A 14,247-nucleotide genomic window follows, 5' to 3' on the forward strand; every position below is an offset into this window, starting at 1 on the left:
ATTTTAAAAAGTATAAAATATTTAAACTTTGCTCTTAAGTCTATTCCAATATTTAAAAGAAAACTCTTTATACAAATAATCAAACTTTTCAGCTGATTTAATAACAACCTTTAGTTTATTTAAAAAAAAAAAAAAAAAAAAAGAGATAAATTAAAATTTTTCTTATTTAATTTTACTTATATAAGTTCTTATTTGAAGATTTTGTATGGACAGGCTGCAGCGGTTTATGAGGTGATAGTTCACAGATTTATTATTGTCACATGTAGCAGCTCACAGCACCACACTAAATCTTCAAAAGCAACCACCTGAAAAGGTGTAGCTAACATTAGCCTCCTAAGCTAACAGTTGCAGCACAAACAGGTGTTCATTTAAACCCCTGAAAGTTTAAATGCTTTTACACTCGACCCTTCATCCATCACAGGACGTGTGCAGGTGAGACAAAGTTTGATAATGCTGATGTCATATCCTTCCTTCCTATCTAAGCCACACCCACACTCAGCCGGCAAGGTGTGTAATGATGTTTCAGCTGCAGAGTACAGCACAAACCAGCCAGTGGATTAGCCTATGCATAAACTGTGTGTTTGTGTGTGTGTGTGTCTCACTCACTCCACGGGGGGGTTGATGTCCTCAGCCTTCGTCTCAAAGAAGCGCAGCACCTCTTCGCTCTGAGAAATCTGAGGGGGGAGTCGCACCAGGGCCTACGGAGCGAGCAGGAGAGGGAGCGTTACAGATCAAACAGGCCAGACGTGCTATCATTTTTAAAGCTGCAATAATCAGTATTTTCACGTTAAAATGGGATGAGATGACTGACGGTGTGTAAAGTGGTCCCTCTCAGATCTCCTCTTTGGAGAGGCTCCAGCTCCATAGTTTTATTCCTAGGATCTATCAGAGCAGCTTTGCATGACTCGCAGTTTAAAACAAGTCTTATTAATATGACAGCAGGTCTATCTGAAATGAGCTGTTTTAGCGCTGCACATTTTACCCCGACTTTCCTCTGATTGGCTATCCTTACAAACAGAAGGTTTGAAGCAGAGGTGGGCGGGGCCTCTGCCATGTTCCCAAGGTTACCATATTAAGGATGTCCTCTCTCTTTGGGATTCACAAAAACTGCCCATACCTAAAACTCTTTGGAGCAGCTTTGGGATCACTGACCTGAAATTTTAGCAATGTTTAATATGAGCATCCAGCATTATAACAGCATATACATGACAGAGAATAAGGGAAGGCTTTTTGCCCACTACGACACATATGTAGAAGAACCACTGTGACATCACCCACTGATGAATGAATGGTTTCTCTGAGGAATAATCAGGGAATGCTGTGATTAAATGATTACACAGAGAAATCACTGATCAAAGAAGCTCATGTGTGCTCATACACAGACGCCCACCACAGTCAGCCATATTTAATGATCCGACTGGCTCCAGCTGAAGCAGCAACTCGTGTACTGGCGTGCTGGACCGTGAAATATATACAACACATGTACAGCGTGGGCCTTTTATTTAGACTGCCACAGTCTTCATGTTTCATTCATGGGATCCTATATTATCCAGAGAGCCTGTGGCTGTGATTGAAGAGGCCGTGTGCACCCACATCCGGCCGGACTTGCATCCTGCAGGGAGTAAATCCTTTGAGAATAATTCCTCTCCCTCTCTGTTGTTGTCCTCGTGAACAGGATGCAGGAAGCAAACAGCGTGGCATGCTCCACAATGCTGGCTGAAAAACAGCAGCTTGCTATAGCAACTGTAAACACTGGAGCGCTTTAAGTTATTTGGATAATGAAGAGCCTTTTCTGTGAACCCTCGTCTGAGCTAAGAATCCGCTTCATTCAGACGTGTGGAACTGCTGCTTAAACTTTTTTTGGTCCCAATTACTGAGCTAATGCTGTGGGTAACCCTGCCTAACACAGGCGAGGAACACTGCTCCCTAATTATGTGTGCAGAGACAAACATAAGAGACTAAATCTCCCTTCTGCTGGCGTGGCTTTGAGCCAAGAGGAAGGAAGGAAGAGGGGGAGGGCATGATGGAGGAAAGGATTTGAATCTGGGATAAACCTTAAAAAAACTAATAAGAATGGGAACAGGAAGTGATAAGGCGAGTCGGTGTGGAGCTGCAGAATTACAAAGAGCCGTGGCTCCCAGGTTTGGGGGATGAGCGAGCGGGACTTTGAAATCATGGAAGTCAGTTTCATGTCGCGTACTGACTGAAAGGTTGAGCGCAGGATTAAGTCGACCTGACTTTTCCAGAATATTTCCCAACGGAGAAACAGACGCTTCACATGTTTCTCTCTACAGAGCCTGAACTTCGTGTCCCGTGTTAAAAGCGTGTAAAAAGACGGTGCGGATTGTGACCTCGATCCCCGACGGGCTTGAGGGGAACCTGAGGGATGTTTGGAGTGAGGCCTCTTTACCCTGCAGTAGTCGTCGATGAAACGCAGCCGCTTCATGGCCACGTCTCGCACATGACTCCTCCGGAACAGGATTTTGCCTGGAAAGGGAGGAAAGAATCAAAATGGAGGTGAAGGAAAAGAGAGGAAAGGTGTGGTGGAGCAAAGGAAAATACAAAGCCCCCCTAAAAACACAACAACTGAGCAGCCACAGGTTCATGCAATACTCAGATCTGTCAGCAGATGGCAGTGATCCTCAGTCCCACACTCCAGCTGTGCCACCCCCCAACCTGCGCCTGGGGCCTGAGGCATGACTTTCTAACTTTCTGTGTGTATGAATGCTTTGTGTGATACAACACAAATACATACACACATGCTGTTGTGTTACTGATGAATCATCCAGCACAACTTCATCTTTAAGTGGACTTTATTCCCATTTTTCCCACGAGCTGGAAAGCTGTGGCGTCACAACAACATAATGCTGATCCTGGAGCAGCTTTAACCTGATGCTACAGTAACAACAGCAACATGACCCTATCAGTGCACACAGAAGGTCCTCACTCATGCAACAAAGTCTGCATGGACACTTTCCCTTCTTGGTTATGTTAAAGGGTTGAAGCTGGCTCCAAGTCTATATAAAATATAAGAGCTCAACACGTATAAAACAACCTCGGACTGACCAATCAGCTCTCTGGAAAACAGAGCGACCGTGAGCAGAAAGCGCTCAGACCTCGGTAGAAGAGCCCGGTAGGTGAACGGGCCTCTGCTGTGTCTGCACTCTCCTCAGTACAGATGTGCGGTGGTGTCCCAACAACAATAATCCTGATTTTTAATAATCACATCCTTCCAGCCTTTTTCGGCTTCCACACCCAAAACCAAACATTAGAAAAATGAACTGTCTGGAGATTTCAACTCTTTATTCTGCTGCCCGGCTCCACCTGCTGTGCTGCACTTTCACAGAACCCATTAAGGCCCAGCAGCTTAGAGTGCCCTCACTCATGTTTGCATCTGGCGCCACCGGCTTTCTAGTAAAGTGGGAGGTTTGTGTTTGGTGGGTTTCTAGACTGGCTTCATTTGAGAGTGTGAGAGACAGAAGGGGGGGGGGGGGGGTAAAGCTGAGGCTGGGACCACGTGTTGGCCATGGGGCTTAAACACAGCATTTACCAAAATAAACTGCTTTAAACACACAGAAGCCTTTGACTCCCAAAGCACACGCGAGGTTAGAGAAACACACACACACACACACACACACGCAGCACAACCGTGCAATTAGCAGAATCACAACTGAACTGCTGCAGACATGCGCACTGATCACTGCCGTCACCTGAACCTGAATCTCAGCAGAGACGAGCGTGTGCCTGTGTGCGTGGTATGAATCAATACCACAGACACACACTCCGTATAATCAAATGATCAAATTCATGCATAATCATAATGTGAGTCAGACCCTCCACACATCCAAAAATGAACATCACAGACGCGCAGGCAGGAAAACACAGCTGAGATTTGAAAGTCACAGATAACGCCTCATCAGCAGTAACACACACTTCGACTCACACACATACACACACCAGTAACCGGCTCATATTGATGCCCCGCGAGTGCCACTCATACATTATTAATATGGGAGCCTGTTCAGATAACAGGAGCTCAGGAGCAGGCTATTACCTGGGAGAAATGGGATGATCCTCTTCTTCGGGTCTTTTTGCCCTCCCTCGATTGGGAACTTGTCGAGTATCTGCATCTGTGGAAACACGAGGAGAGGAAACAGCTTCAGTTTTATGTTCAGCTCAGCTTAACGTTTTAGCAATAATCTGCTGTCTCCTCTGAGTGAGATAAGAAACATCGATAGCAACCTCGCGTCATGTCGAGTATAAACCTGAAGCCAGGACCAATTAGCTTAGCACAAACACAGCTAGCCTGGCTCTTTACAAATCTCAAATATAGTCCTGACAGCACTTCCAAAGTTCACATCATACTCACCTTCTCCGAGCAAAAAAGCAGCATTACAGAGGTACAGCAGCATCACTGCATCTTAAGGACTCGATGGATAAATTATTGTTACTGTTACAGGATAGCACTCCTTACAGGCAAAACGCTTCCAGTTTCAGCTTGTTTACCTCATACAAGAGACTCGTGTTCATGAGTGAGCATCTTTCCTTCAAACACATCCATCAAACCAACCAAGAGCCACTGGTTTAACCTGCGGGCAGCCCGCGTTAGGCCATCAGCAGTTGGATTAGCATCACCACTTTATACGGCTAAGAGCTACTAGGAGCATTTCTTTGTCTGCTTAGGTGCTGAAACATGTTAGCATCAGGAGAAGGTATGACTGATACCGAGCTTCCTCCTCTGAGTCTTCCTCACCATCAAAAAACAAACAAGCTAACTCCCAAATTTAAAGGACGGATCCTCAGTTAAACTAGCACCACCTTTTAATCGATTATAACTAATAAATGTTGTCGTCAATTGTTATCAGTTCTTTAGCCAACTCCCACTTTTGCTTTAGTCAGAGCCAAATTCAATTCAGTTTTATTCATACAGCACAAAAACACAACAGTCACCTCAAAGCACTTTATACTGTGGGTAAAGACCCTACAATAATACAGGGAAAACCCAACAGTCCAAACGACCCCCTATGAGCAGCACTTGGTGACAGTGGGAAGGAAAAACTCCCTTTAACAGGAAGAAACCTCCATCAGAACCAGATCAGGGAGGGGGGGTCATCTGCTGAGGGGGGAGAGAGAGAGATTAATAATAACTAATGATTAAATACAGAGTGGAGTATAAACTGAGTGAAAAGAGATGAATGAAAAGAAACAGGGCATCATGGGAATGTGTGTCATCTGGCTTCATTGATAGGTAAAGCTGAGTATCATCTGCATAACAATGAAAATGTATGCAATGCTTTCTAATAATACTGCCTAAGGGAAGCATGTATAGTGTAAACAGAACTGGTCCCAGCACAGAACCCTGTGGAACTCCATAATTAACCTGAGTGTGTGAAGAAGACAGAATGGGATCTAATAAACATGTTGCTGGTTTGGAGGAAGTAACTACTGAAGTTAACTCTGAAAGATCAATCAGAGAGAGTCTAAACAAATACCAGCAGTGCTGAAAGCAGCCGAACATGAAGAATAATCTTTGAGATGGTTATGAATAATTTTTTCTCTAATGTCTAAAATTTTATTTGTAAAGAAATCCATGAAGTCACTACTAGTTAACGTGAAAGGAATACTCGGCTCTACAGAGCTCTGACTCTTTGTCAGCCTGGCTACAGTGCTGAAAAGAAACCTGGGGTTGTTCTTATTTTCTTCAATTAATGATGAATAGTAAGATGTCCTAGCTTTACGGAGGGCTTTTTTATAGAGCAACAAACTCTTTTTCCAGGCTAAATGTCAAAGTGATGTCAAGCTTTTTGATTCCTTACTTAAGTTTGACATGTCAGCTCTCTTTATTATCATGAAACATCTTTTCTGTTCAAGGTCAATAGTGCCTCATTTTGAGGGTTCCACCTCAACCCCAAAGCTGCTTGGCTGCATCACTAAAACTCATCAGTCTGCCAGCACGCTGTTGGTCCCGAGGCTGGGCAGCAGCGGTGGTTTTGTGAGCCGCGGGGTTCACGGGAGTCAAACAAGCAGCAATTTATTCATAAAGCACGGCAACATGAATACAGTGCTGACACGGAGATGGAGGTGCAGGCAGAAAGATGGAGCACGCAGAGCGAAGCATAAAGACAAAGAGGAAAAAACAGGAGAAAGTCAGGGAAAGAGGGGAACACAGCAGATTCCAGCTATTTGCCCAGTTTCACCCTTCAAATAAATCAATCAAGATTAGAGAGAAAGCAAAGCAGAGGGCAGATGCAGAGGGTTAGCAGACATACTGCACAGCACTGCAGCAAACTGTTTCCTACAGTAATCAGAGACAGAAAGGAGAGTGCACGTGTGCGTAGGGGGTCCATAAAGAAATATAACAGAAGACAATAGCTGTCAGTTGTGTCTGTATGTGATGGCCGAAGGCTGTAAAAGACCTCGGGGGACTGAGTGAGCAAACAGCCGGGTGGGTCTCTGGATGCAAGGAGATGCCCAGAAAACACTCACACTAATTCCCAGTGCCCACTCTGGAAACATCTGTTACCTGATCCCGTTTTCCCCGTCCATCTGTCAGTCTGCTTCCACCTTTTTATTGAATTCCTGCCTTTTTTTCCCCTCTCATCCACGTGGCTGGAGAGTTAAAGGATAAGACGAGATCTTCCTCCTGCCGATCCATATTCGAACTCCAAATGTTGTCACAGCACTAAACTGCTTAGTGACAGGCACAGATGGATGATGGACGGGCAACCAAACATTTCACTGATGCTGAACTTGCAGGTTTAAAGTGTGACTGCAGCGCCGTTTTCCACTTTCTTAATGAAAGCAAAGGTGCAGCACGTGCTCATGTGCACACAGGTGAAAGGCCAGAGTACCTGTAAGGGTACCTGTTCAATCAGCTGACTTTTTTTTTCAGCCCCCCCCAATCCAAAAAAACCCCTCTGCAGCCTGAACTGGTCCACTTGGATCAAGGTCAGCTCATTATCCGAGACAGTCGCCCTAAAATACACATTTTCCTGTCGCTGCTGACAGATTCCTGGCAGGAGAAAGTGTGCTCACAACCTGCCAGGAATTACAGGATCACCGAGGGAGAAAATGGTGAGAACAGGTGGGACGGCGGGGATCAGGTGACACAGCCATGGGCGCAACTGCTCTTCTACATGGATGCATGCACACAGGCTGCACATACGCAGCCTGTGTGCATGCACGCTTGCAGCATGATAACAACAATCGGGAGTCCAGGTGGTAATATTCCACTGTCAGGGTGCCAAAAGAGAAGAAAATAAATAAAAAAATATTCGTGCCAAACCATTGCTCCACTTCTCAGACTTCACTGTCTCCTTGGTAACCAGCACAGAGAGAGTGTGAAGAAGAGTTGTGAAGAGATGTGATTGGATGATGCTGTGCAGCTCTGGACCACTGGTATAAATGTTGGAGTCAGGTTAAAAAAAAAGATTCTTCTTTATCTCTCTCAGAGTGAATCCAGGAAACAATGACGTAATGCTTACTGTACCGTCCAGCTCACGCTGATGCTCGTCTTATTTCACGCCGGGCTGCAGGAGCATGAGCTAAAAGCATGAACACGCTGAGAATACAGTTAATGAAAGGAGGGGGGGGGGCAATTCAGAGGAGGTCTGCAGTCCCAAGAGAGGGCCTCAGAGAGGATTTTGAACCGACTCCAAAACAAACCCTTCGACATGAAGCACCAAAGAAAAACGAACCCTTGAGCAGCCAAGCTGGGGTGGGACCACCATGCCCGCAGTTTGTACAGAAATACCTCTTTAATGGCTCCACTTGTGTTTTTTATTTCTATACTGTTTCCTTTCTCTGGACCCGATATTCTAACATATTTGTTATTTTTTCAATCATTTATGTAAAAAAGGGCCTCACGGCTCCTGCAGGGTCTGTCAGCCACGGTTCACTGAAGTGGACAGTTACAATAAAGACAATGTCTATAATATTTAAACACACTTTTCAGTCTTGTTGCCACACTAACGGCTGAGGTATTAAATAACCCCAAACATGATCTAAAACCAGCTCGGCCACAATCACTGAGGCCAGCGGATTTAAACCCAACAGCCACCAACGTAAAGCCAGGCGCCGAGAATATTATCGACCATCTCGTTACAGTGCAGGGCTCTGCTGGATCCTGGCATTATGGATGTTAACGTAACAGCCAACAAAGAGCCAAAGGAGTTGGCCTGGCCTCCAAAGTGATCCCAGTCTGATTGGATCCACTAAAACCACTGCCAGCATCCCAGTACCAGGCCCCACAGACGTGGGTGGAAGGAATGGTGGGGTAGGTCCCCACCTCTTTCTTCATAGCAGACACCTCAGACAGAAGAAACCCTGGACCACAGGACACCCCGGGGCTGCTGTGTCCACTGGTTTATATTAGGCAGGTGGATTATTGGTGCGGCTGATAAATGTACAGCAACTCTTCCACAGCTCGAAAGCAGAGCGACCCCCCACTGTAACTAACACACACAAACGCCATTCTTAGTTAAATGGACACAGGCAGGAGGTCAGGCTGGTGCTGTGGCATCATCGTTGACCACACCGGACTACAACTATGATTAAGTGAAATATCCACTGACCTATTTGACCTCTTTTTAGGACAAAAATAACAGAATCTATATAGAAAAGTAGCATTTATCACCAAGAGCCGTGCTCTGATGATGGAGAGCGTCTGTGTGCTCTGACTGGCAGCTTCAAAATCACCGGCTGATGTCACGGCGCCTTTGTCCACCTTTAAACCATCTACGATTTCCACACAGTGAAAAAGTGACTGCAGAGCATATTAAAAGCAGCTGATACCAATCCTGGGTTACAGCTAACAAACCAGCCACGGTCAGAAAATAAAACTGCTGCATTTTTAATACGCTGCCTCACAAAGCACGCTTATATGCTGTGATGACTGTGACACAACACATGACCAGACACTAGGACTGGACTCCAGGCCTGCCTTCTTCAGAGGACTGAGCAGGAGCACAGTCCTGAGTAAGGCTCCGGCTACTAAATATCTCATGTTTAAAACCAGAGACAGAGCAGGACGATGTTCACATCTGAAACCTAAAGAATATGAATCTGAATAGTTGGAAAATCATTCCAGCATCAGTCAAATTAAAACTGAGCCTCTGATATAGACACAATCTGTGTTTCCAGAACCAGATTTATTGACTATCCTTCCATCCTTTCAGCCTCAAACATGGAGCCATGCAGGAAGAGCGGGGCTCAGACTACCAGCAGCTCCTTCTTCATATCATGCACATGTGCTAAGAATAGAGCCTCTCTATAAGGAGCTGTGAGAGCCACTTGGCACAAACACGGGGGGATACCACACTGCCATTATGAAGCAAACTGATGCCTCACTTCCTGTTGTGGGTCATGTGACTGTGAGGTTTAGCCCTGGCTTTGCAGCAGTGGAGCGGAGAGGACTGGAAACACACACACACACACACACACACACACACACTCGTTGAACTCCTGGAACAACTCATGACCGTCCTGGTGAGGCAACCATGTGATCTGCTCAGCATCTCCACGGCGACAGCGAGGCCACAGGCTCACGCTTCTTCTCGCTGACACGAACACGATAAGGTCAGTGTTGTGTCAGTACGCAAATACTCCAACCTGCTTCTACTCGCTTCTACTCTGTCAGACTCCCTCTGCTCATTCCCAGCTCCGTGTTTTTATCCTGGGACACGACCTGAAGCTCGGCGTGACCCTCAGGCCAAAATCATCCTTATTTACCTTCATTTGTTCCACTGGGTGAAATGATCTGTTTTAGCCCCTCCCTCTTTAAGCTTAGGAGCCTTCTTCTGATTGGCTGCTCCTCCCAAACCAAAGCTCATTGTTGGAAAATCTGTGTTTAATAAGAAGACTCAACATTGTGACAGTATACATGATAGAAAACAAGTACAAGCATAACAGGTCCCCATGAAAAAGGTTCCTTAAGTCCAACCTTTACTTCATCACAGCTCAGATCCAAAAAGCAGAAACTAATGGGGCACATGAATCAAGTCTGAGCATGCATTAGCACCCAGCAGTGTTCAGTTTCAGAGAGGCAGATGTCTCAGATTATGGAGGGAAGGCATTCCTTTCCAACCACAATCACTCACAGTTGTGCCTCTAAATATAGACTGGCACGCTGGCAGCAGATCCGGACAAATCACTGCCCGTGGTGGGCACATTATATCAGGATGGAACATGATATCCTGGATTCCCGAAAGCTTTAAGCGGCGAATGCATGCGTGGGAGTGAAGCTGGAGGTGGGGGTGCTGGATCGGTCTAAAACTCGAGGCTCTGTTCATGAATATGTCAACACAGCAGGGTGTTTAACCCCATGTGGCGGGCCAGGCTCCCCTCACTTTCAGTCTGACAACAGGTGCAGGGGTGTGTCACTGTCTGTCTGTCCACACTCGGCCATTGCTGCCCAAACCCAGGCTGCAGGGCCTGCCGTGGCCTCAAGAAATGGACTTTGACTGGGAAATTCCCTTAATGGAATGAGATCCTGTTTTCTGATGAACCAGAATTCCAGCTTATCTTAACTCCTCATGGCATCTGCAGTCACACGAGTACTTAAACTCAGTTTGCACTAAGAGGAAGACCTTTTTAATCTTTACAACTTCACGGTGCATTTCAGGAAGCTGTCAGAGGCGTTACCTTTGCAGGTGACTAAAGCAGCTGGCAAACACGTTGCTAGCTTTAGATTTCTACTCAGTTTTTAGACATCAATTCGATATCCGTTCAATTTGGTTTTATTTGTGTATCACCAGTTTACAGAAACAGTCAACTCCAGGCACTTTACACAGTGAGGCAGAGATCCAACAGTCAGACCATCTCCTCTGAGCACCACAGGGACAGCATCACTGTGAGACAGGACGTTTCTAATTTTAGCATTATTGTGTAGATGAATGAATGCAGGCCTGCATATTTGTTTAACACATGCATTGAAGGACATATCCTGATAATGCCATCCAGAGTTAGGATGTGGTTAGATACCATGTTTCTAAGATTTGTGGGGCCGAGTACAAGAACTTCAGTTTGATCTGAATTCAGAAGAAAATCTCGGCTCATTATTGTTTTTTTTCACTGTCGTTAGAAGATGATTTAATTTCAACAGTTTTAACCAGGCAGAAGTAAAAATGTAAGTCTACTCTCTGGCCTGATGATGGGGATAAAAATGTATCCTATGGAGATGTTACTGACTGAACCTGTGGGTGATATTCCATCCATGCATCCATCCATCCATCCATCTTCTTCCACTTATCCGGGGCCAGGACGTGGGGGGGGTGTGGAGGCCTCGCTGCAGTTTTTAAGAGCAGCTTCATTTGCCAACGTTTGAGCGCAGAAACCGTTTCTTCATTTGAGCTCCAGATCATTAAAGTTGAAGAGCTCGTCTGTTTTATACCGTTAATATACCGTCCAGCTGGCCCATGTTCTTTCAAAGATTTCCTGACTTTGACCTTCGAATTGTCAAACCTTATTGTGGGTGATTTTAACTTCCACATTGATGATGCTAGAAATAAATCTGCAACAAAATTGATCAGTTTGATGGACTCTTTTAATTTTACTCAGCATATGTCGAGCCCCACCCACAACAAGGGACATGTTTCAGATCTTGTTTTTACTCTGGGCCTGAATATTGACTCTCTTTACTCTCAGGACATTTTTATTTCTGATCACATGTATATTCTTTTTAATTTATTGTCTGATTCAGATCCTGTTACCATCATAGAATTTCTTCTCATATTTTTAATCATCTCTCTGCAGATAAATTCTCTGCACTTTTCAACACTGATGCTCCTTTTCCTAACCAAGATGTGAATTTTATGGTGCATTATTTTAATGATTGCTGTTTATCTGTTTTAGACAAAGTAGCTCTTTTTAAAACCGGAAAAGTTTCCTCTGCTAAATCCTAACCCTGGATGAACGACAGTATTTGCTGTTTCAGGAGAAGCTGTCGGAAAGTGGAACGTCTGTGGAAATCCACAAAGCTCCAGGTTCATCTCTGTTATTTAAGAGAGCTCGTGCTGTCGTTTAATAATATGGTGAAAGATGCGAGGGCTACATATTTTTCAAATTTAATCCATAATAGCCGAGGGAATCCCAAACATTGAAAACAAATTATGGGTTAAATAATTGTGACTTCTTTAGATTTCTTCAAATCCGAAACTATATTGAAAAATTGTTGAAGAATACAAAAGAAAAGTATCAAAATAATTATTTGATTAAAGTATTTGTGGATGCCTATATTGCAAATAATAATCATAAAACAATTTCAAGACTTTACAAAGGTCTCTGTCAATCAAAAGGAACACTGGCCACGTGAAACAAAAATGGGAAAAAGAGGGCAGTTTATCAATATCTGAACTGGAATGGACATTAATCTGTGAGGCACAATGGAAAACTTCCAACTCTTCGATATGGAGGGAATTTTGCTGGAAGAACATGGTCAGGTTTTTTAAAACTCCAATCCAAGGAAGACATTTTACTAAATCAGCAAGATGTTGGAGGAAATGCGGAGGACAAGAAGCAAACCACTACCACATATTTTGGATATGCCCTTTGATTGTACCATTTTGGAGAGAAGTCCATAAAATTTTTTAAAAAGGTGTTCCGCATGGACATACCATTTCAGCTGAAATCAGTGTACCTAGGTTTACTGCTTGGGGATAATGTGACGTATAAAATTAAATATTTGTTCCAAATTTTGACTGCAGCAGCCAGGAAAGCCATTACTAGGAAATGGCTCAGCCCCCAAACACCAACGTTAAATGAGTGGTTTAACATCATATATGACATTTTCAAGTTAGAGAGAATAACATTTAATATCAGGCTACAACAAGACAAATTTGAGGACAAATGGAGTAGATGGATTGAGTTTATCACAACTATAAGGGAAGATTTTATTTAAATCTGATGTAAATGGTGATTGTGTTTCACTTTCACTTTTGTATATACACAGATGTACAGTAATGACACACCCCATGGGTTATATGAAATGTCTAAGTGTCCTTCTTTTTTTTCTTTTATTTATTCACTTTTTTTTTGTATTAACAAAAACTTTAAAAATAAAGAATTGCAAAAAAAAATAAAAAAATTGCATTCACTTTATTATGCATTGTTTATTTGATATTTATTGTGATGGTCACATTAAAGTTAAAATACATTTGATTAATTTCAAACTCGTATTTTTATGGGTTATTATTTTAATTGTGAGAAGAGAAGAAGGTGATGTTCACAGGCTTAAACAGGTGAGGGAAGATTGAAATAACTGTTGACTAATTGAAAGTTGTATCTCTAGTTGAGATATCAGGACATCAGATGTTTCTGATATCCTGTCAGTATCCTGCATCAGTCAGGATCTTGTAGTTACAGGATGATGTTTTTAAAGATCTCCTCGATCGGCGAAATGTGAAATGCAATAGTTTAAAAAGGTTTTACTGTAAAATACGGTTGAACTTTGAATATTTGAATACTTTGAATAATATTTATTCTGGATCCACTCCACGTGGCGGCTGAAGGTGCAGATGAAAGCACTGAAGTGGATCGTGCCATCCAAGCTCTCTCTCTGAAAATGATTTAAGGCCCGTGTTGGACTGCCAGATGTGCTCGGTGCTGGAGCTGAACCGGAGGACAAGCCTGGCAGAAAAATACAGTTTTTAAAGCACTCAAACAATCCACATGCCTCTCTGTGTCTATCTGGAGAGATCGGCAGAAGCAGCGGAGTTAAGGTTCAGACAAGTGGACGTTTTACTCACAAACGGCCATTAAAAATACATTAATCACAGACATAAACGGCACTCGCTGGGTAAAAACTGTGAAGACCAAACAGGTCCGCTGAGCAAACAAGTGCAGAGGAGACTGAAAAAAAAATCACTTGCTTTTCACCTCACAGAGTTTGTTTATTGGCATTTGGGCTGCAATGAGTTGATTCTTAATCCATAATAAAAAGCCATTTAATCAAAGAGTGACCGACCAGTTTATCCTACGAGCTTTGCCCTTTATTTGCACCCACAGTTTAACCTCCTTTCACATTTAACAGAGGCACCGGCTAAATGTTCCCGTGGCCTTTTCAGGCCAGTCATCACTTCAGCTGCCCGGCTGAGTTCTGCCCGAGTAAACCAACAATATCTCTCTGCTCTCCAGAGCAGCTGCAGCCTCCGTCCAGGGAAAAGGCCGGCCAACTTACAGTTACACTGCAGGCAGAGAGGAGAGGCTCTCACCTAAGCCAGAGTCCAGAGCTAAGACAGCAGCGTAGAGCCT

General features: G+C 43.9%; 1 protein-coding gene across 2 annotated transcripts in view; it reads right to left on the bottom strand.

Annotated features, from left to right (window-relative positions):
• Positions 1–14,247, bottom strand: part of sh3pxd2aa (SH3 and PX domains 2Aa) — a 122,864-nt gene that overhangs the window by 68,803 nt on the left and 39,814 nt on the right. For both annotated transcript variants that reach the window (XM_030727946.1, XM_030727938.1), the window contains exons 3-5: positions 4,055–4,130; positions 2,411–2,487; positions 607–698 (exon numbers count right to left, since the gene is read on the bottom strand). In XM_030727946.1, coding sequence (XP_030583806.1) covers positions 607–698; positions 2,411–2,487; positions 4,055–4,130 — 245 coding nt within the window. The remainder of the gene's footprint in view (positions 1–606; positions 699–2,410; positions 2,488–4,054; positions 4,131–14,247) is intronic.

This window comes from Archocentrus centrarchus, chromosome 1 (assembly GCF_007364275.1).
Source record: "Archocentrus centrarchus isolate MPI-CPG fArcCen1 chromosome 1, fArcCen1, whole genome shotgun sequence".
Taxonomy (NCBI): Eukaryota; Metazoa; Chordata; class Actinopteri; order Cichliformes; family Cichlidae; genus Archocentrus; species Archocentrus centrarchus.